Raw genomic sequence first — 23,452 nt, 5'->3', positions numbered from 1 at the left:
TAGGGATGTTTTTTTTTTTTTTTACTTTTAAAAAGTCATCTAATACCCTCTCCGCGGGTGAAGTTTGAAGATGAAACTTAAACTGGGGATTCGTGTCAAGAACAAACACACTCTCTGCTTTATTTGCACAGATTGTTATAAGAAATAGTTATGCATTTCTATCAAATCACTTGTCAAGGAATGACAGGTGCAATTGCTGTTTCACTTAAGCAAAGCAACTGCCGTTTTCTTTGATTAGCTATCTTTTTGCGTATCAATCGTAAATAAATCTAGTCAACTGATTCATTATTGTCAAGTTAGGTATAAAGTGCAGTTAAGTTTTAAAAAAAAAAACAAATTCAATAACCATGTAGATAATGATTCAAGTACCATGAAATTTTTAATTTGTCAGATTTAAAAAAAAAAAAACTCTAAGGGATTGTTTCTGAAGTTGTCCAAACTGCTGCCTCCGTAATACGAGTAAGTATCCTAATATTACTAAGCAGCGTCCCCCCCCCCTCCAAGTTGAAACAAAATATTTCTCTGTCTGGCCGAGTGTTGCCAAAAAATATTATAAAATTATACAATAACGATTGCAATAAATTATAATCAGTTGCGTCGTAGCGTCTAAACTACATGACACGCAAAATGTATCTCTAAGTGCCAATACCCTGAATTTCGGTTTTAACATATATTGCCGATCTTAGTAAAGTAGTTTATATGGGAAAGGAATGTTATAATCTTCCTCTCTCATTCCCCAAAGGTTAGTTCTGGCTGTAAGACAAAAGGCAATACATTTTATATCAGTCGATAGCTACATTTTATTTTACTAATATTTCTGAACTTTGAAATTTGAAAAAAAAAAAAAAGTTCGAGCACCTAATGAGTAAGTACTTTAAAAAAAAAAATGCTGAAGTCTATATACTGCAATAATAAAATTAATCCGTTTGACGTCTCACATGTAGTAATGTGAGTTTTATTGTTCAAGAGGTCAGAGCGTCACTGGACCATCGACAGATTTTATTTATTTATTTATTTTTTGAGTATAAGTGATTATTATGTGGAACAGCAAAGCATATAACATCCAAAAAGTGTTTTACCAGAAGCCTATCAATTTTCAATGTAAGAAAAAATCTTTCTCTAATATGTAACACGAATGAGCAACGCATGAAATTTTTTTAATCTCAATTCATTTAAAGTATAATAAGATTTTCCCACAAACTATATGCTAAACTCTCTCTCTCTAATAACTATTATATAAACAAACAAAACAACTGAAAAGCAAAACAACATCTTGTAGCTGTGGGAAACTCATAAATTCATCAGATCGGTTCATGCAAAAGGAGAAATCCCAATTGCGCAACTATGGAAACCCCAATTGCGCAACCTTTTGAACTCCCACAAGGCTGAGAATCGGCATTGGGAGTCAGAGCAAGATTGTCACTGGAAGAGTGAACGTGGAAATATGTGTATTAAACAGTGAACAAACTAAAACCGAGTTATGTAGTGAATATACCACCTCTGACATAATCACCACCACCACATAATGGTGACCCCTTCGGACTAAACACCCAATTCAACAGAACTAAACTTGTGCTGCATTTGCGCCCAAAAACTCAATAAAAATGGATTAAATTGTGTGGTGAAGCCGAGCACAGCATCTTCAAAGTGTTCCAACCGAGCAGCAATGCCAAAGCAACTGTGGGGAACTTTTGCTTTCAAGGTCGCAGATAAGTGCGATTTCTATAAATCATTTCTCTGTGCTTTGCATTTGATTCGCGTGGAAAAGTAGGTCACTTAGATGCCCCTTTATTTCCCTCAACTTCAGTGTAAGCTCTCTCGGTGTTTTTCTTATGCTAAAGTCGAAGAAAATGTTTCATATGCATGTGATTACTGTTCATTTTCATGAAGTTTTATCTTTAAAAATATAGTAGGCTTGATAATTTTTAACATTGCATTTTTCAGTTGTATATATGTCGCGTTTGTGATTATAATGCCAAATTCCGATTAACAGTATAAATTACGCATTTATGTTATAGTACTATAGTTATATGCATTAATATGATTCATTCAATGTCTGAACCTAAAGAATCTGAACCTTGCACCATGTCTGAAATAAGTGCAGTACAAATACCCCAGTACCATAGATCAGATCCTAGTTTATGGTTTGTAATGTGCGGAAGTACTTTTGAACTTGCTACTCCAAAGCCCATAACTGATTCGAAAACAAAATACAATTACATAGTTGCACATATTCCTCCTGATACAACTTCTTTAATAAGAGACGTATTAATGAAACCAGATAAAACCGATCCTTATTCCCATATTAAGAAAGAACTTATAAATCGGTCTGGGGAATCATCCTAACAGGAAATTCGAAAGTTACTTTAAGGGGAAGAATTAGGCTCTCGCAGACCATCTGAATTGCTACGGAATATTAAACGTCACGCCGAAACTTTAAATGTAGCTGAAAATTTGATGCTAGAGTTATTTTTGCAGCGTTTGCCATCTTCAGTCCAAACAATTTTAGCTGCAGTTTCCGAACTTACTTTAGACAAAGCTGCAGAAATTGCCGATAGGATCATCGAAGTTTCACCATCTCTCACGGAGACTTTTGCAGTGTCTAATAAAAGTGAACCAACACTTGAGACTAAATTTCTTCGCGAAATTGAGAAGTTAAATAAAAGAGATGATCGTCTTTCCTATTCTCGCGGTCGTTCGCCCAATCGCAGAAACAATGGGTCTCGCGAAAGGAGTGTCTCTCGTAAGCGTGAGTTTTCAATTTGTTGGTATCATAGACGCTTTGGAGAAAAATGTAAAGGAGAAAAATGCGTGAAACCTTGCAAGTGGCAGGGAAACGAAACGAGCAAGGAATAGCGGCGACTTATTCTTTGCCTAAGGAATCACGTCGCCTGTTCATTCGTGACTGGACAACAAATATATCTTTCTTGGATGACACAGGGTCGGACGTCAGTTTAATTCCTGCTAATATCTACCAGAAACGAAATGCTACACAACAGACCCTTATGGCAGCAAATTCTTCCAACATTAATGTTTATGGTCAGAAAACCTTATCGCTGAATCTGAATTTAAGACGAAACTTTTTATGGACTTTCCTGATTGCAGATGTTAGTTCACCTATTCTTGGAGCAGATTTCCTCCATTATTTTGAATTGGTGCCAGATCTCCGCAATAAGTGTCTGAGAGATACGAAAACAAAATTGCAATCAGCAGGCCGAATTAAAGATTCGAAACTACATTCGGTTCAAATTTCTTTCTGGGGATACAGAATATCATAAACTGTTGCAAGAATTTCCTGCTATTACCAAAGTACCTAATCCACATCAAACAGTAAAACACAATACTGTTCACCACATAATAACAAAAGGTCCTCCCGTAGTAGCAAAACCTCGAAGGTTAGCTCCAGATCGTCTTAAAATTGCAAAGCAAGAATTTCAAAATATGATGCATCTAGGACATATAAGACTTTCGAAAAGCAACTACGCTTCGCCACTCCACATGGTTCCTAAGAAAGGAACGTTAGAGTGGAGACCAGTTGGTGATTTTAGATATCTAAACTCTCAAACAATAAAAGATAAATATCCCGTCCCTTGTGTTGCTGATTTTACAGCTGAATTACACGGAACAAAAGTTTTTAGTCGAATTGACTTAATGAAAGCGTACCACCAAATTCCTATTCATCCGGACGATATTCACAAAACTGCAATTTGTACTCCTTTTGGCCTATTTGAAAGTACAGTGATTCAGTTCGGCCTCTGTAACGCGAGTGCTACATTTCAACGTTTTTCAGACGAAATTACTCGAGGATTACCAGGAGTTTACGCCTTCGTCGATGATATACTAATAGCATCTAAAAATCCCGAAGAGCATTACCAACATTTGAAAAACGTATTTTCAAAATTAGATGAATACGGTCTCTGTATTAACGTACAAAAGTGCATATTTGGTGTGTCAACTATAGACTTCTTAGGATTCAATCTTTCGGAAAATGGAATAAAACCTCTACCCGATAAAGTACATTGTATTCAAAATTTTCCAAAACCAGATACCTTGACCCAGTTGCGTAGATTTTTAGGTATGTTCAACTTTTACCCATGTTTTATAGTCAAAGCTGCGCATATACTTGCTCCTATAGTACAACTTTTAGAAGGACATACAAATAAAAAAAAATCTCATTCCAAGGTTCGCAAAGCGGCATAAAAACTAAAATGGAATGAAGAAGCAGAAAAAGCCTTTATTGACGCGAAAAACGCGATTGCTAAAGCCACTCTTTTGAGACATCCCATTCCAGGAGCTCAATTAAGCTTATATGTAGACGCCTCAGAGGTTGCAATAGGCGGAACCTTATCTCAACTATCGCATGGACTGTGGGAACCAATAGCCTTTTTCTCAATGAAACTAAACGAAAGTCAACAAAAATGGTCAACCTATGATAGGGAATTGTTCGCAATTTACTCTGCTATTAGAAAATTCAAACACATGTTAGAAGGCAGAATTTTTGTAATATATACAGACCAAAAGCCACTTACTCATGCTTTTAAACAAAATCCAAATAAATGCTCCCCAAGACAGTTACGCCATTTAGATTTCATTTCGCAGTACTCCACAGACATTCGGCATGTGAGAGGTTCAGAAAATGTGGTATCAGATACACTCTCGCGAATTGAAATTGAGTCGATTACCAAAACTGCAAATTTAAATTTTAAAGAATTTGCAAATGCACAGAGAAGTGATCCAGAAACTCAAAAATTTCTCGAAGACAATACATCTTCTTTAAAATTGGAGTTCAAACCATGCCAAACTGCGGACTGCAATTTACTTTGTGATACTTCAACAGGTGTTCCACGTCCATTCGTTCCTGTTTCCTTTCGTAAACTAATATTTGATCATCTGCATAACATGGCACATCCAGGAATCGCAGCTTCAACCAAGCTCATCTGTACGCGATATGTATGACCTAATATAAAGTGCCAAATTAAGCAGTGGGTGCAGTGCTGTGAATCATGCCAAAAATCAAAAGTACACAGGCACAACAAAATGCCTCTAGGTACATTTTCTCTTCCTGATGCCAGATTCTCGCACATTCATGTGGATATCGTGGGTCCCTTGCCACCATCTGACGGTAAAACATACATTATCACTATGATTGACCGCTTTTCCAGATGGCCAGAAGCAGTACCCATAGCTGAAATTAAAGCACCAACCGTATGCCGTGAAATATTCAACACTTGGATCTCTCGTTTCGGATGTCCATCGATAATAATTTCTGATCAAGGACCCCAGTTTCGCTCTTCAATGTTCACTGAATTGACTCGCTTACTGGGCACTCAAAAGATCAGAACAACTAGTTATCATCCAATTGCAAATGGACTTGTCGAACGCTTCCATCGGCATATAAAGTCTGCTTTAAAAGCTCATGAAAATACTGACAGATGGTCAGAACTAATACCCGTAATTCTTCTGGGTATCCGAACATCCATTAAGGAAGACTTGCAATCTTGTGCAGAACTGGTTTACGGCACAACCTTACGTCTTCCTTGTGACATAATCGACCCTACAGTCACTCCTGCATGTGACTCGGATTTCGTAACTGATCTTCGTGACAGAATGAGACAGCTGAATCCTGTTGCGACATCTGCGCATTGCACCGATCAGTATTACATCCATCCGTTGCTAAAATCATCTTCGCATATTTTTCTAAGAGTTGATCATGTGAAACCACCTTTACATCAACCATATACTGGTCCTCATAAAGTGTTGAGCAAAACGGAGAAAACAATTACAATAGACATCAATGGTCGACGCACAACAGTTTCTCTTGACCGCGTTAAACCTGCTCATGTAATTCCGGAAACTGTCCATTCTCCACCTCCAGCAACTACAAAACTAAAAACAATCAATAAAACACCTACAAACGAACCTGCAAAATATGTCACCAGATACGGAAGACGAGTACATTTTCGAAAAAACTTAGCAACTTATATAACCTAATGTATCTTCTTTTCACTGCAAAATATTAGTTTTTGTATATATATATATATATATATATATATATATATATATATATATATATATATATATCTCAAATGTTCAATTATTTTTGGCTATATGTATATATCTTATGTTTTCTTTAACAATATGAAATGACTCTCAGTGTTGATTCTCAAAAAAAAAAATCGTTCATTTGTTTTAACAACCCTCAGTCACTGGGGGGAATACTCTGTGGGAAATCCATAAATTCATCAGATCGGTTCATGCAAAAGGAGAAATCCCAATTGCGCAACTATGGAAACCCCAATTGCGCAACCACTTGAACTCCCGCAAGGCTAACTGAGAATCGGCACTGGGAGTCAGAGCAAGATTGTCACTGGAAGAGTGAACGTGGAAATATGTGTATTAAACAGTGAACAAACTAAAACCGAGTTATGTAGTGAATATACCACCTCTGACATAATCACCACCACACCATATAGTCAACAAGCTGTAGACACCACTAATCTCAAAAAAGAAAAAAAACTACTTCAGGCATGCATAGACGTAGCCAGAATTCACGTTAAGGAGAGGGTAATTTTTTTTATTCATAACTCCCCCCCCCCCTTGCGCTGCATTCTTACCCTCACATTATGTATCATTGACATTTTTTCGGATTTCTCAAGAAATGAGAGATCAATTGCTTTGTAGCTTTTGCGGCATAAAAGGTATGACCAAGTTGTCACTTTCCAATGAAAGTTATGTCACCCTTGCGCTTCGATGATCAGTAACAAACTGAGAAAAATAAAAATGTTTTGATCATTCATCGTAAAGAGCTGAGAATACGCTTTAAATTTCAGAAATTAGTTAGCTTACTATGTACATTTATTTTACATACTTTCGAGAAAGTATCACTGATATTCATGAAGATATAAGCATTTCTTTCAAAACTACGAATTTTATTTGAAGTTTTTTGGATCACAACAGGCAAAGTTTTCCACCAAAACTTACCAAACTTTTCAGCCTTCGGGAAAGTTGACAGCATACATAAGACGTATAATACTATGAAGTTAAAATGTTGAAAATTTGATAAAATATGGATATTTAAAGCAATTGATTTTTCCCTGCGCATGCACGAAAGAGAGCAATTTATAACTTCCATAATCTAAAACCCAACTCGATTTCACAACTCATGATAAAATTCCAGTCGAATATCGTAAAAATTCAGAAAGTTATCAGCGATCTAATAAGTCAAATTTCAATAATTCGTGAATAGGCGACGCATAGTGAGGGATTGTTCGCAAATATTTTGTTTTTATCATGAATCACACTAAACGATTGCAAGCAAATGTTGCAAACTTGTGAATGTAGTTGGGCTTTAGATTATGGAAGTTATAAATTGATATATCTTTTGTGCGTGCGCAGTGAGAAATTAATTGCTTTAAATGTTTATATTTTATCAAATTTCCAACATTTTAGCTTCAAATTTTAGTATTATACTTCTCTTATATGTTGTCAGGTTTTCTGGAAGTTTGGTAAGGCTTTAATGGAAAACTTTGCTTGTAATGAGCCAAAAACCTTCAAATAAAATTCTTAGTTTTGATAGAAATGCTTATATCTTCGTGAATATCGGTGATATTTTCTCGAAATTATCTAAAACAATTTTACATAGTAAGCTAACTAATTTCTGAAATTTATAGCTTATTCTCAGCTCTTTACAATGAATGCTGATCAAAACACATTTTTATTTTCCTCAGTTTTTTACTGATCTCCGAAACGCAAGGTTGACAAAAGTTTTATTCGAAAATGACAGTTGGAGCATACCTTTTATGTCACAAAAGTTACAAAGCAATTGGTCTCTTATTTGTTGAGAAATCCGTAAAAATGTGAATTTTTGAAAGTGTACCAGTACTTTTATTCATATAATGTACGTACATATAACATACAGTTGAACTCGTTTATAAAGAGACCCTAATATTTGCTCGTTATAACCTAGTGCTCATAAAAAAACGGGTTCGCTAATATAAATGAAAATATTATACATAGTTAGTTCATTATTATTTTCTGAATTTTGTATACATTAAAAGGAAATTTGCTAATTTGAACTGTTACTCTCCTCCTCTTCTATTTTATTAAATTGCTTAAGATAGAATTTCAGATGCAATAATCTCGAGAGTAGTGCACCACATAAAATAATAAAAACAAAAAATAAATGGGACATCATTACTTTCTGCAGATTTTATGACTTATCAATGACTTTTTGTTTGCTTTGGAATGATGAATATATTTTTGTAAGAAGCTGCGTTTTAGCGGTGGAGCTAATGGAAATTTTATGAATCACAAAAATATTTCTCGCTTTAACCGGGGTTTGCTCGATAAAAGTGAGTTATGTCCCCATAGATTTAACATTGTGCCAAACAAGTACGTCTGGTTTTCTCGTTAAATCTGGGTTCTCGTTAAATCAAGGCTCTTTGTAAGCGAGTTCGACTGTATAAGAAATTTTTTGAGCCAGCCCTTCCCCAAGACTTTTTTTTAGCCCCCCCCCCTTATTTTCTGCGCCATTGCTTTGAATAGTTCCTTTTTTACTTCCTTTTACAAAAAAGGAAGTATTGTATTCGCGAAAAAATTTTCACTCAAAAATCGCCCTTAATTTCCATTTAGCTCACCCCCAAATGAATGTTGAGTTTTTTTTTTCGATTCGACCACATGCGGAAAAGTGCCTAAGAATGTATAGACACGCGAAATATCCATTTTGACCATCACCGAGGTAATTACAACGACTTTTCTCGTGACGTCTGTATGTATGTGCGTATGTGTGTATGTGCGTATGTGCCTCGCATAACTCAAAAATGGTATGTCCTAGAAAGTTGAAATTTGGTACATAGACTCGTAGTGGGGTCTAGTTGTGCACCTCCCCTTTTGGTTGCTTTCGGATGTTCCTAAGGGGGTCTTTTGCACCTTTTTGGGGGGAAATCATTGTTAATATCAATGCAAACTTAAGTGGTGTTATAATTTGGTAAACACTTGGTGACGTATCGCCAAGCTTTTGGTCGCCAAGTTTTTTCGCCAACTTGGCGACGATTTTTTTTGTTATAATATTCTAAGATATTATTGGAATTTTTTGTGATGCATGTAAATTAAATATTTGATAATGACTTTAAATGATAGTTTTAAAATATATTGTCACTTTGAATTGTTGTAAAATAATTTCTTGAAATTAAGTAGTTTATTATTATTTTTTTTTGTTTTGTTTTTACAAGTATTTTATGTGCAATAGATAAATATATTTATAAAAATGAAATTGAGTAAAGAGTACCTAGAATAATTTTTCAAAAAATAAGCAAATTTATGCTATAAGTAAAACCAGCAGTGTCCCTTCGAAGAAAGATAATCCTATTCATTTTTTAAGAAAACAAAATTACTTAAATCAAACGGATAGTCAAAACGATTTTTACTTCCTTTTACAAAAAAGGAAGTATTGTATTTGCGAAAAATTTTTCACTCAAAAATCGGCCTTAATTTCCATTTTTCTCACCCCCGAATTAATGTTGAGTTTTTTTTCGATCCGATCACACGTGGATATATGCCAAGGAACGTACAGACACCCAAAATATCCATTTTGACGACCCCCGAGTTAATTACAACGAATTTTCTCGTGACGTCCGTATGTACGTATGCATGTGCGTACGTGCGTGTGTGTGTGTGTATGCATCTCGCATAACTCAAAAACGGTACGTCCTAGAAAATTGAAATTTAATACGTAGACTCCTAGTGGGGTGTAGTTGTGCACCTTCCCTTTTGGTTGCATTCGGATGTTCCTAAGGGGGTGTTTTGCCCCTTTTTTGGGGGAAATCATTGTTAATTTCGATGTAAACTCAAGTGGTGTTATAATTTGTCGCACACTTGGCGATATATCACCAGTCTTTTGATCGCCAAATTTTATCACCAACTTGGCGACAAATTTGGCAATTTTTTTAAATTTTAAATTTGGTCTCAATTTGGCTAATGTTGGTGATATTTAGAGAGTAAACAATTGAATCACATTGAATTTGCCAATAATGGGGAAATGACATTAAATTGAAGTAAAAGGAAGTCATGTGATGCACACATCAGCTCGTTTGTCCACTGAAACGGAACAAAACTGATTTTCTGTATTCCAATTTAAGTGTAAACATTATTTTGGTTTGTACAAACTATTTTATGCAGTGTTTTTTAACTGGATAAAAATAATCTACCTTTACATGAAATACACCGCCAGCTCAGTCAATTCCAGCCGAGGACTGCAGTTTCGTTCTTATTAGTACTCATCAGCCGGGCATAGGAAGTGAATGAGCTGGAGGTAGAAAACCTCTTAAGGAAGCTAAAAGAGTGCCAGTTCTTCTGCCTTAACCCTGGCTATAGGGCGGTAACTTACTGAATATACCAGCCTTGTCTTCAATCTACGAGTTGAACCGAACCATTGCTTCGGTCACTCGTCTGGTCTGTTGTAATTCTGTATTAGCTACCAGTTTGTTTGGCACTCTTAGCTTCCTTAAGAGGTTTTCCACCTCCGGCTCATTCACTTCCTATGCCGGGCTGATGAGTGCTAATAAGCACGAAACTACAGTCCTCGGCTGGAATTGACTGTGCTGGCGGTGTATTTCATGTACTTCTACCTTAACCCTGGCTATAGGGCGGTAACTTACTGAATCTACATTTAGTTCACTTTTTGATTTTTTTGTGGTAAAATCCTTTTTGAACGTCACCTCCTCATATTTAAAAACTGAGTAACTCATTTTGTAGAAAAAAATCCCGAGTGTTGTGGCATAAATATTCCCTGACCAAGAGGTTTAAGATTACTTCACCAGGGAACCAAGCGAATAGTGTAATTGTGAAAAATATTTAAATAGGTAGTAATTTAAAGCACATATGGGGACATTTTTTTTTTGTGGGGGACAAAAATTATTACTGTCCTCTTACCCCTTCATCGAGACATAAAAACTAAAAGTCTGTCGATATTTTACAAAAAGTGTCATATTAAAAATCTTAAGAAATATTGATTGTACCACGCGATCTTACGGTCTGCATGTGGCAGGATATCCATTTTCAATGTGCGTGTGAAAGAAATTTTCCATTTCTCTCTGAAACTCGCTAAATTTGGCGACTTTCCTCAAAAATTTGGCAGATATAAGGGACTCATATATCGATAGCAGAGACACGAAGGGCAATTAATTCACTCTTCTGAACACATATTTTACTATGCTCATTTGACTATTACTTATTTAGATTTTTTTCATTCTTACACTAACGTAAAATGGTCCAACTATGAAACACTTTTCGATGTTTTCAATTAAGATTCCGTGTACATCTTTGATTTAGAAATTTGAGGACTTTAGCAATGGTAGCAATACATCTCGTCTTTCCAATGAAATGTTTAAAAAAATCTAAGTTGGTTGGAAGAGGAAGGAGAATTTTTCTTTCGTGGCCCATAGTTGCACCCCTACGAGGTACAACAATGGGCCACCTCATTTTAACCTAGAAAACACATTGAAACTTGATCTGGTCTACTGTTGTTTGACACTACACGTTGTCCTATGCTTGAAACTGTATAAAGATTTTTTTAGTACATCATTTCCCTTTTTTTTTTTTTTTTTTCAATTTTTTAATCATCACTTGTTGTCTCGAGTGATTAATCAAGTTTAACATGGTAAACGTAGGTAACGTTCCTTATTATCTGCCTAGGTTTTACCATAGAAACATTTGAAAACTAGAAAAATCTCATCAACCAAAGGCTAGGTACCTATACTTATGTCTCAGAAAATAAGTAGGCCTGACAAATTTTAAACGAGATCAAAAAAAAAAAAAAAAAAATGAAAACTGAAATGCGAAATCACATTTCTTATTCCAAATCTCATCAAAATAAATAATTTTTAAAAATTATCTCAGTTTGTATTTGGTCCGGATTTCAGTCAGCACCTTCTTCAAAAACGTCTATGAGTACGGGTGATAGGGCTACCACCAAGGTTTCTTCTGTCTTTTCTTGCCATTATTTACAATAAATAACTCAAAAAATGACAAAAGCATCCTTACAGAGAATAAAATGAAGCTCCAAGCCACTAAAAACCGTGAAAAATAGGTGGTTCATTGTTGTACCCCAACATTCCCATTTTCGATAAATGTTGAGAGCTTGTGAAAACTATGAAACGTTTTAAGTCAACAAGCGGCTTAATTCATAACTGACATGTTAGTAAATCAAATCTGAACTTACCAGATTTTGGAAAACGGTATAAGTGGTTTGTCCAAAGGAGACTTTTGGCTCTTCCACGAGTGAGTCGAATCACGGACTAAGAACGACTAAGTTAACTAAGGTATACAACAACAATGGCGATGTCTGATAAAGCGTCTTTAACTACCTAAATGGATACACTACCTGGTGATTTTTTTTTTGGATCTTGTAAGTCGCGAAACAGAGGCACTGGAGCGCAAAATTATTGCCATGGCAACAGTGGTCCATTGTTGCCCCCTTGGCATTAAGTTGTACCGTTTTACGGTACCATACGGTTTCCTGATCATTATTGTTGGCATTCATCCGTGGGCGAGTTGCCATAATCTCGCCAAATTGTTGGCAAAACTTTTTTTTTTTCGTAGTCTTAGAACAGGAATTAGTAAATGGATGGAGCAAGTCCAATCACGTGACTCAACAACGAGGAATGGTTGACATGTTGTGCATGAAACTAGCAAAAGAAACCTGATTTCTTCCGATGCTTTGCTTTAAAATCTATCACGTGACTTGGGATCTTTGCTTCGCGAATGAAAGTTTTCACTCCCTCCATTTTGTCTCTTCTCAATGGTCTTGATTTGCTAATCGCTTTTACTACCCTCCCCATTTTCTGCGAATTTGATGTTTTTGACTCTACCGCCAAGTGTTAATAGTATACAGATGCGCATTAAGAAGTTATACTATACACTTTCTTATTTGTTTATTCACGCTTGATTGAAATTATGTTAATTGCTTAAAAAGTGTGGCGCTGACACTCTATTGCATTTTAAGCTTCTATGCATGTTTTTTTTTTTTTTTTTTTTTTTTTTTAAACAGTAATTTAACTTCTTAATGTATTATAATTGTATATGTATTATAATAACTGTTGACTTATCAAATATTTTTCTTGATTATCTTTTCAGGCAGGCTACTAAAAAGTTGCTTTCTGGAAGTGAAAATCAAGAAGGTCTGATACCTTGATACGTATTTGTATGAAAGTATTTACATCAGCAATAAAAGTTATTTTTAGATTTTGACCATGCTTCATCTTAAAATTCCTTTTGTAATGTTTCATTTTTGTTATTCATTGCTTCTAATGAATAGACTTTGCTACTATAGCCATTTAAGTTTTTGCCCCCCCCCCCTCCTCCCCAGTTCCCATTCATTTTTAAAGAGCTTTAAGTAAGCAATTTCTAAAAAATGCAACGCTAAAATTAGCTGCAATACTTTGACAGAGTTTATCATTACCACTGTATTATTGGTATCTAATTATAATGACATTGTGTCCTGCTCATATGAATAACGGTACTTTTCATCTTTTACAAACAAGCCTCATATTGTAAACCAAGGGCTCTCAATCTTTCAGACTGCGCTCAACTTTGAAAACTGATATAGGGTTACGCCCCCCCCCCATATGTGGTTCGTACATTACATGAATGACGTCACGCCCCTCAAATATGGTTAATACGAGCAGTACAATTGGAATCTGGAGCTTATTGGGATAGCTGAAACTAGTAAACACGTAACACTCCATATAATTTCACACACAATATTTAACATTACTACACAAAACTTTATTTTGAGCATATTCTTAGTAGAACATATGAAATCCAAGAAGCAAAGACACAAATACAACTTTTTTCTCCAGGTCATTTAAGATCTAGATGAGGTTGGGGTGCACATTAGTCACTTTCACAACATTAATGACAAGTCTGACTTTTTTTTTTTTTTTTTTTTTTTTTTTTTGACGTGCTTTGCATGACTATGATTAAGCAACAAAAAGTGAAATTTTGTGAATACCATTTGTCAGAGAATAATTGTTAAGTGATAAGTCATGAGAGGTAACGTAAAGTACATCTCAGGATTGTTGGAGCCCACTCAAAAACCAGTTGAAAACAAAAGCAATGGTTGAAGAAATAATCTATTTTTCTGCTTGTTATCAATGAGAAATAAATGGTGAGTGAAAACACATGCCAAACTCCCCGTAACTGAGCTCAATGTGAAAGTTTTGGTTTGCTGTTCGCGTTTACTGTCCTGTCCATTTCCTGCGATTTAGATGTTTTTCTTCGTCGAGTGTCAAAAATGCTGAGGCATACAAGCAAAAAGTTAAAAATTGTTTTTGTTTACTAAACTTTAAGCGGAAAAATATACCTCTCTTGTTTCATGTACCGTTTGTATGTTTTTTCCTTTTCTTTTTTTCCTATTATAGTGCTGTTATTACCTTATTCATAACTTTACTTACCGTTAAAGTAACTATAAGACATTACTAATACTCAAGATCTTTATCTTGCTTACTAGAAAGTAACCCTTACCTTGTATCCAAGTGCTGCTAAAACTGGAGCCAAAAGCAAACTAATTTTGTCACCAACGCCTCCCGTGCTGTGCTTGTCGACGACTAATCCTCTGTATTTTTCTGGCCAAATAAGGACTTCGCCAGATGACTTCATTTTTTCGGTCAACTCACAAGTTTCATCAATGTTTAAACCTCGTAAATATATGGCCATTAACATTGCTCCTGAAACAAGTACAACATTCATAAATATGCGTTGTCCTAGGGTGCCTTAAAATCAAGAGTGGCGACATTTGCGGCGATTTTCCAATAATAGAACTAGAGTGACATTGGATCTTTCTTTTTTTTCTTTTTCCTTTTTTTTTTTTTTTTTTGGCTGTAGAAAGCGATTTAGACTATTACCATTTGGTGAGTTCAAAAGTCTAACTTTTAGTCAAATGCACTAACTTAGTAAACATTCTTTTAACTTCACCATAATGTGGTAAAAACGATGCCAAGGTCTGTACGCCTCATATAATTAGAGCCCTGAGTGTTTTGTGTTACGTGTTTAGAGCCATGAATGGATCAAGTCATTCATGGACATGATTCACTTTAGCTCTGAACGCTTAAAAATTTAGAAATTTGCCTCTCATTTGACCCTCGCTTCCTCTCATGTTGACAGTCAGTTTCTGCCTTGCGGATAATGAAGCACCCACTCTAGTGCTCATAAGACATCTATGGATTTTCCTCACTGCGCTAGAGCAGCTACAGCTTTCGTGTGAATAGATGCCGCCACATTGAATTTTTAGGTTTCTCTAAGGTTCTGAGTTAATGCCGCCACTCTGGTATTTAGGGCACTCGAAATTGTCTTAAAAAAACTGTCACTAGAATTCATATTTCCAGATAAGACTATGTGACTATCTAAAGACTAGAAAAAAATGCAGGCATTTAATTGAGCCTATTGTGCAGGGTTAGCGTAAATGGTGAACCCGATTTCAAAAAAAAAAAAAAAAAACGTTTTTGAAACTACTGCACATATTAATTATTACCATAAGTGATACACGAAATTGAAGAGAAATGTACCAAGTTTTTTCTCCGATGAAGTTCAATGTTTATATGTGTGAGTGCATTTTGCAAAACGTTAAATTACAAATGCTCAATATGGGAAATTTCCTATAAGTTTTATGGCGGAAGGAGGCCCGGCAACCAAACTGACACTAGGCTCGCTTTGGCTCTCGGCGGCCCTGCATGACAAAAACTCTTCCACTGCTCAAGAAGATTATTCAAAACTATTTTATAACGACGATATCGTTGGAAAATTATCAATAAGAAAATATATTTCTTCAAAATATTACTAACATGAATGCTACTAAAGCAATTCCACTGGTAATCGACTGACATTTTTAAAGCAAATCAGCAGGTACTGCTTTGAAACATTCAACGCAAAATATAAACTATACAGAGTACATTTTACCCTGGATTATTGCGTTTTTAACATGAATTTTATAGTATAATTTAGTTCCAAAAATATTTTTTTGATGATTTAATTTTTTTTTTCTAAAAACATAAAAACTGACGGACACATAGGTGGCTGACGCGGGGGAAAAGGGGGCAACTGCCTCCTCACTTCCAAAAGCAAAGTGGCCTTGCCTCATCACTTTTCAGAGTTAGAAACTAGTTTTTTTTATAGAATGGAATTATTCATTTCACGAAAGTAAAAACCAGAATTTCCAAATAAATAGACTTTTCTAATCTTATTTCCTCAGAATGGAACTTTGAAATGGAATGGGAAAATATACGGTGGCCATCAGTCCCGATTTTTGATGCCATATACCACAAGTCAAGACGATAGTGATACTGCTAATGTTCTTAATAACTTTTTTCGAGTGTTTTTAACGATAACTGTATCTCAACAGTTGACACCAACAAGACACAAGCTATAGTACAGCTTGAGGACTTTGTATTTTCCAGGGATGACGTTTTACTTAATTTGAAAAGAATTAAAGAGACTAAGGCTCCGGGACCAGATAACATTTATCCAAAAATTTAGTTGAATGTGCGGAGGAATTAGCAGATGTAATCGTAAATATTTTCAATGCTTCTTATATCTCGGGGACAGTGCCAGAGGACTGGAAGCTGGCTAACATTACACCGCTCTTCAAAAAAGGGTCTAAAGGGAGTGCGGGAAATTATAGACCCGTGAGTCTAACTTCGGTGGTTTGCAAAATTTTTGAAACATTGATGAAAATTAAGATAGTAAATTTTCTAGAGACTAATAATCTATTGACTAGTTTTCAGTACGTTTCAGGAAAGGTAAATCTTGTGAAACTAATTTATTACATTTCTATGACAAAGTTACCATGGCTTTGGACAATAAGAAGCCTGTAAATTTTGCTACATTGATTTTCAAAAAGCTTTTGATAAGGTACCGCATGTAGCGCTACTTACCAAAATAGCTGATATAGGAATAGGAGGGAAAACTTTCATTTGAGTAAAAAACTGGCGGACCGAAAAGAAACAAAGGGTAGTTGTAAGGGAAAATTATTCTAATTGGTGTGAGGTTTTGAGCGGGATTCTTCAAGGGTCAGTGTTAGCGCCTGTTTTGTTCATTGTTTTTATGAACGATATTCACAAAAATTACTTTTAAATTTAAAAAAAAAAAAACCTTCAACAAAATACCCAGGAACTAAAAAGCAAAAAATAACTGTGACTAAACTTACATTCTATTTCCAACCCAAACATAGAAATGAAATTTATTTTACAATTCCAGTACAAAAATCAACTAAACTCCGAATTATAAAATAAACACTGATTTAAATTACTAAACGATGAATTATTTTAAATACCTAACTAATTATATACGATCTCTTAATTTTTAATAACCTTTTGAAGTCGGGGCCTCCTATAAACTACTACCTAACGTAACTGAGTAGGTTTAGTTTTAAAGACTAATTTCGCGTATAGTTAAATTAGTGTTTAATTTAGGATTCGGTGGGTTGTCAGTTACGTTATGTGGTTTTTATAGGAGGCCCCGATATCAAAAAGTTATTAAAAATTAAGAGATCGTATATAATTAGTTAGGTATTTAAAATAATTCATCGTATAGTAATTTAAATCAGTGTTTATTTTATAATTCGGTGTTTAGTTTAGTTGATTTTTGTATTGGAATTGTAAAATAAATTTAATTTCTATGTTTGGGTAGGAAATAGAATGTAAGTGTAATCACAATTATTTTTTGATTTTTAGTTCCTGGGTATTTTTTGAAGGCGGTTTTTTTTTTTTTTTAATTTAAAAATAATTTATTTTTTGCTTTTAGTGGTGTAAATAACACTGCGAGCGTCTCGGAGACTTCCGACGACTGTGAAGAAAGGCTTTTTCAAATGCGTAACTATGTACAAAAAAAAAAATTGTCTTTATCATTTGTTCAACTTTATCAAAGTTTGCTTTCCGAAAGCAAATGCACGAGTCACTAAAAAAAAAAAAAAAAAAAAAGAAAACGAAATCGCTTTAAGTTTAAATTTGTAAAATTGTAAATTTTAGAATTGTAATATCGTAAATTGTGATTTATGTTTCGCAATTAGTGTCATGTAACTCGTGATAAAGTCGCATGTTCCTTCACATGGCTCCACTACAGATGAAGATTGAAAATTCCACTAGAATGAATTTTATGTTTACTTCAGAGAATCCTTAATTCAAAATTTTCATTATCATTACTCTTAATAATATATTTTTTTAGTACTTTCTTTAACTATAGGTAAAGAAAGTATAAACCTTTGTTTTATGGACTTTGTTTATCAATGGGTTTTATATTTAATCGTTTGTGAGGGAAATTGCATGAAATTTATTGTTTTATCCTTAACTTTTCCCTAAAGAACAAATAGGGTAAATCAAAGATTTGGAACCTAAGTTAGACAACCACTAAACAAAAAAAAAATCATAAAATCCGGTTCACTAAGTGAGACGATATACAAAGTTAATAAAGTACAAATCGATTTAAATGTGAGTATGATATTTGAAGAGTTCCTTTAATTTCATCAAACCTGAACTTGATTAACATTAGACCGCCGAGGAACTATGCTGTTTCAAACAAAAAAAGACTTTTCCTTATCGGTACAGGCAGGGGCGTGCACAGAAATTTTGGAGCCCATCACAAATGACTTTTCCTGGCCCCTCTCCATATTGTTGACCCCTATATTTCACCGTTAATTACAAAAATATTGGGCCCCCTCCAGGCTCGGGCCCGGGCCAACAGGTGTACCTCCCCCCTCCCTGTGCACGCCCCTGGGTACAGGTGTCTTCGAGTATTTAAGGAACATTGTACAAAGAAAAAACAAATCCGAGGAGTTCAGAACCTCCTCCTTTTTTTTTTTTTTTTTTTTTTTTGAAGCTTGCTAATTAATATACCCTAATTTCAAATTGAATTGGCGGCATCGTGAAATAGTAAATCCAGAATATTGGTCAAACTTCAGAAATCATTCACAGTTATAATGTATATTATTAAAGAATATAAATTAAATCGTGGGAAAGGGGTGTTCTGTATTCAATTCCTCCTCCATTGAACACTAAATATATTTAAAAATTGGAATATTAAATAAAAAACTTTATATTTTAGTGCCTATAAAGTTATTTATTAGTAAATAAAATATTAAGGTAATTGATTCAAATATTAAAGTAGCAAAATATATTTAATTTACTGCTTTGCTACGCAGTAATAAATACATTAGTAACACCTATAATAAAAAATTACCATGCGGCGCAGCGTTGAGAAAATTAATCATCCATGTGCCGCGAGAATTAAATATCGTTCAAGAGAAAGCCAAACGCTTAGGTGTGAAAATACACCGATCACAGCAACACCGCGTGATCATGACGTATAAAATTTATAGTTTCTTGAAATTCTCCGAGACCTCTTATCAGATCCAGACCAAATTACAATGGGACCATCTGGGAAGTATACCCTTCCAAAAAATTTTTTTTTTTTTTTTTTTTTGAAATCGGTCCAGTAGTGTTGGAATAATTCGAAAACACACATAAAAAGCCCCAATACGAAATCATAACCTCCTTTTTTGAAGTCTGTTAAAAATATTTCTGGGAACATGAATTGTTTTGCTGATGATGTCAAAGTTATGGGGACTATTGAAAATGAAGAACAAGCAAATCAGCTGCAGGAGGATCTAGATCATATTACGGAGTGGGCTAATAAATGGGGTATGGCTGTTAATATTGGGAAATGTCAAGTGCTACATTTAGGGCATGGGAATAAGTGTACAAGTTATTACACTGGTGTAAGAAATTAAGAGAATTTTCAGATTTGGTTTTATTTTCAGAACTACTGGACCGATTTTAATAAAATTTGGTATGTACATACATTGAAACAACAGAAAACAATTAACCCCCCAAAATTTAAAATATACACGCATGATCATAAATAACACTCGTTAGAGTCGGATGGCATGAAACAGCGGTTGCAAAATAAAAAAAGGAGGGGTTTGTAGGGGGTACGGTCCCATCTAAAAAGACATATAGGCCTCGCAGTGTGACCCCATACTTGAAATAAAGCAGTGTATGGGATCCTTAAGCAATTATTTCCACTCATTCAACAACGCCGTTCTCTGGCTATGGAGGGTCCCCGGAGTGGTGTTGCGAGTTGGTATTGCCCTCCTGAGATCGTTATAGACATGTTCTACAGGATTGGAGTCTATAGATTTACTTGGCCAATCCATCGAGTGAATATCCTCCCCTTCCAGAAATTCGTCGACCAGAACAGCTGTATGTGGTCTTGTGTTAACATCCATTAAAACTAACTCGGGGCTAGCAGCGCCCCTCAAAAGGAGATCGCAGGGCTCCAAGACTACATCCCTATATCTCGCAACTGTCACAGAGCCTCTCTCAAAGACATGGAGGGGTGTACAGCCATCCAACATGATGTCAGCTCAGATCGTCAAACCTCCTCGACCATAATGGTCGATTTTGCGGATATTAGAAGGCAAATAGCAAGTCCCGTTTCAGTTTAAACGACTATTCTTGTCCTACGTTTACATGGGTAGAAGCAGGAACCTGCTACCTACCCTCCAATATCGGCGAAATCGACCATTATGGCGGTGGTGGTTTGACGGTCTGGGCAGGCATCATGTTGGATGGCCGCACACCCCTCGCCCTCCATGTCTTTGAGAGAGGCTCTGTGACAATTGCGAGATATAGGAATGTAGTCTTGGAGCTCTATGCTCACCTCTTGAGGGTCGCTGTTAGCCTCGAGTTAATTTTAATGGATGTTAACACAAGGTCACATACAGCTCTTCTGGTCGACAAATTACTGGAAGGGGAGGATATTCACTCGATGGATTGTTCAAGCAGATCTCTAGACTCCAACCTTATAGAACATGCCTGAGACGCTCTTGGGAGGGCAATAGCAGCTCACAACACCCCCCCCCTCGTGGACCATTTATAGTCTGAGAACGGCGTTGTTGAACGAGTGGAAATATTTGCTTAAGGATCCCATGAACTGCTTTATTTCAAGTATGGAGTCACACTGCGAGGCCTATACGTCTGTTAGAGGGGACCATACGCCCTACTAATCCATTTTTTTGTTCAACCGCTGTTTCATGCCATCCGACTCTAACGAGTGTTATTTATGATCATGCGTGTATATTTTAAATTTTGGGGGGTTAATTGTTTTATATTGTTTCAATGTATGCACATACCAAATTTCATTAAAATCGGTCCAGTAGTTCTGGAGATAATTGACCAAATCTAAAAATTCTCTTAATTTCTTACACCAGTGTATTTGCAAGGTTCAGTCATTAGTCAGGCAGACAAAGTTACTGATCTGGGGGTCTTAATAAGTCAGGATTTAAAGTTTAGCCAACAGTGCAGCATTGCTAGTAACAACGCCAATAAGATGCTTGGGTTTATCAATAGATCTATTTCAAACAAATCTAAAGAAGTTCTTCTGCCCTTATAGAAGTTTGGTAAGACCTCATTTGGAGTATGCTGTTTAGTTTTGGTCTCCTTATCTTAAGAAAGATATTAATGTATTGGAAAGGGTTCAAAGGCTAATAAATGGACTTTCTCACTTAGATTATGATTCCAGGCTTAGAAGGCTAAAAATGTAGTCTTGAGCAAAGAAGAGACCGAGGGGACATGATTCAGTTGTTTAAATTTATTAAAATGAAAGATGCTACGGGGCTGAAGTTTAGCACTGAAAACAGGACAGGGGATCATTGTTTTAAGCTATTTAAATCTCAGGCTAACATGGATATTAGGAAAAATTATTATTTTAGCAGGGTAGGGGAACCTTGAAACAGCTTACCGGAAGAGGTGGTAATGAGCAAGGGAGTAGATAGTTTTAAGAGAGCCATTGATCTTCACTGGGAATTGTAAATTGACTAGGACCAGTCTAGCTGGGCCCAGAGCCTGTTGCTGGTCGTCACTTTTGTATTTGTATTTGTATCTCATAGATAAATAGTCATGTCACAATAAAGGGGAACTTCTTAAATTTGTAAATAATTCCAAAAAATATATATTATACTAAATTTTTACACACAAACCAAAATAAACTTTTATAGATAGCACAATACCTATTTGACTCCGATCTGCCGCATCATCTGCAGTTGCATCTTTCTTTAAGCTTTTAACTACTGCGGTGACAAAAAACGCTATTTCATCAGTAGTTAAGATTTGTCCGTTTCTCTTCTTTTTTATAATTTTTGTTAATTTAAAACTAGGCATTTTAAGTGCGATCCCTTCTGTGGTAGCAAAACAATTTGTGAATGCAGTCAAAACACTTCCTGCTTCATTTTTTTTGAGACTGATAAAACGAAACAAGCGTTATCATTACAGGTATATCTAGTTTTTATAGATATCGCACCGCTAGAAGAATAGTGGCACAACTCAAAAAGGCAAAATTCAAAAATGTTTAGGGGAATGTTTTCCAAAATATTTACGAATATGTTTTTCAAAATTTTTATATAAAGTACGAATTTACAATTAAAGAGATTTGTTTTAGGAACATTATGAATACAAGTGAACCGAATTGTTCAAAACTAACGAATTATAGATTGCAGCCCATCTAATTGTTTTTATAAAATTAATTTATTTTCCCTGTCTTGAAATTTTCTGTTTTTTGAGGTTTGACAGTGTTTTTCTAGATATGAAATATATTATGAGGAAGCTTTTGTGTTCTCAAAAGCGTCGCTAGATGGCGGTACTTCTCGATTGCACTAACATGAGAAAAAAATACATTTATTTATATTTCATTTTTATAGCGACAAAAATTACTATCATAACTGTAAAAAAATGACGAATAGAAACAGATAAAATTATTTACTTGTTCTCAGTTGAGAGTGAAAACGGATATAAAAAAAACTCTCAATAAGTTCTGGTTTGATAACAGCCAGCCGACTTCAACTAAGGGTCGGAGGGGCCCCGGGAGGGGCATGGCCAGGTCCGTCATTCCGAATTTTACAGGGGGAAGGGGTTAAAAAGAAAATCTCGATGCAAATCATACCGAAAAACGGCAGAAACGACCCTCACTTAAATTAATTTCTCAAACCCAGGGTGTCAATCGGTAGAATGCCCCCCCCCCCCCCGGGTTTTGAACTAGAAACATTATTTCTGAAACTGCTCGGGGTGTCAATGAAAAGCACCAAATCGGCCTGGAATAAGGCACATAATTTTGTGCTTAAACTTTGCTAATTAATTTCATAAGCAATAAAAGGAAACATTTAAAATTTACAAATTTTTAAAATAATTAATGAATTGAAATTTGAAAAAATTACTAAAATCATTTACATTTTAATCATAAAGTGTTTGAACATAATTTGGACCGAAGTTATTGACGACGTTTTAGGAGGGGGGGGGGTCATGACCCCTATGACCCTCCTCTTTTGTCCGCTCCTGCATATCCCCTAATCCTCCCTTTTCTCAAATACAAGTCGTAAGTTTTAGCAGTAAACTTTTTGCAAATTGAAATGCAA

At 35.4% G+C, this 23,452-nt stretch overlaps 3 protein-coding genes across 3 annotated transcripts in view; 2 read left to right on the top strand and 1 right to left on the bottom strand.

Annotated features, from left to right (window-relative positions):
* LOC129231453 (uncharacterized) overlaps positions 1 to 13,239 on the top strand; it is a 28,909-nt gene extending 15,670 nt beyond the window's left edge. Inside the window, exon 3 of the mRNA XM_054865770.1 lies at positions 13,132 to 13,239. The gene's annotated coding sequence lies outside the window, so the exon portion shown is untranslated. The remainder of the gene's footprint in view (positions 1 to 13,131) is intronic.
* LOC129231451 (thymidine phosphorylase-like) overlaps positions 1 to 22,218 on the bottom strand; it is a 67,619-nt gene extending 45,401 nt beyond the window's left edge. Inside the window, exons 1-2 of the mRNA XM_054865768.1 lie at positions 22,055 to 22,218; positions 14,521 to 14,723 (exon numbers count right to left, since the gene is read on the bottom strand). Of these exons, the coding sequence (XP_054721743.1) occupies positions 14,521 to 14,723; positions 22,055 to 22,205 (354 nt within the window). The 5' untranslated portion in view covers positions 22,206 to 22,218. The remainder of the gene's footprint in view (positions 1 to 14,520; positions 14,724 to 22,054) is intronic.
* LOC129231452 (uncharacterized) lies at positions 2,086 to 2,856 on the top strand. Its single transcript, XM_054865769.1, is given in 1 exon segment — positions 2,086 to 2,856. A coding segment is annotated over 1 exon segment (771 nt).
* Positions 22,219 to 23,452: the final 1,234 nt, after the last annotated feature.

This window comes from Uloborus diversus, chromosome 10 (assembly GCF_026930045.1).
Source record: "Uloborus diversus isolate 005 chromosome 10, Udiv.v.3.1, whole genome shotgun sequence".
Classification (NCBI taxonomy): Eukaryota; Metazoa; Arthropoda; class Arachnida; order Araneae; family Uloboridae; genus Uloborus; species Uloborus diversus.
The sequence above is the reverse complement of the archived record's forward strand: the minus strand, read 5'-3'. Positions and strand labels throughout refer to the sequence as shown.